The sequence below is a fragment of the Phaethon lepturus genome, unplaced genomic scaffold (genome assembly GCF_000687285.1).
Source record: "Phaethon lepturus isolate BGI_N335 unplaced genomic scaffold, ASM68728v1 scaffold41721, whole genome shotgun sequence".
NCBI lineage: Eukaryota > Metazoa > Chordata > Aves > Phaethontiformes > Phaethontidae > Phaethon > Phaethon lepturus.
The window spans coordinates 8,243-8,792 of record NW_010516274.1 but is presented as its reverse complement, the minus strand read 5'-3'; the positions used below and the strand labels follow the sequence as shown (position 1 = coordinate 8,792).

The 550-nt window shown below is 60.0% G+C and overlaps 1 protein-coding gene across 1 annotated transcript in view; it reads right to left on the bottom strand.

The window, feature by feature from the left end:
- The window catches only part of CUTA (cutA divalent cation tolerance homolog (E. coli)), a 6,140-nt gene that overhangs the window by 936 nt on the left and 4,654 nt on the right, over window positions 1–550 (bottom strand). The window contains exon 3 of the mRNA XM_010296010.1: window positions 178–223. Coding sequence (XP_010294312.1) covers window positions 178–223 — 46 coding nt within the window. The remainder of the gene's footprint in view (window positions 1–177; window positions 224–550) is intronic.

Genomic DNA, 550 nt, shown 5'->3' with positions numbered 1-550 from the left:
GCCCGAGCGGGGCGCCCCCCCCCAGCTGCCACTGCCCTGCCCGCAGGCAGGTGCTCGGGGTCCCTACGTACTGTCCCAAATCTCGGTCAGGTTGGTGCCACACTCCCCAAACCACCCTGCAGCCCCTTGGGCCTGTCTGGGACGAGGATTTTCATGATGTGGGGAATTGTCACTTACCAGCAGTATTTCAGTGGATTCTTCCAGTTCTCCTTTCCAGAAATACCTAGATTTAGAAGAAAAGAATCATCAGCAAATACAGCTCTGGCTGTAGCTGTGCTGATTCCCCTGGAGGGTTTAGTTTCCCTGCCTGGTGCTTTCTGCCCGTGGCTGTTCCTTTACAAAGTGGTGCTCAAGAGGCATCGCTGGCCCCAAGAATCTGCTGTGCACGTAACTGCGCAACCCGGATTTACAGACCAGAGCCTCCTTGGCTGTGCCAGCCTGGAGAGAGCTGCCCGGGGGGACAGCAGGGCAAAGGAGCTGGCACTGGGGTGGCTGCGGGGGGCTGCGTGGTGGTGGCCCTGCTCCAAGCAGCGACCGGGGGACGGTGCCC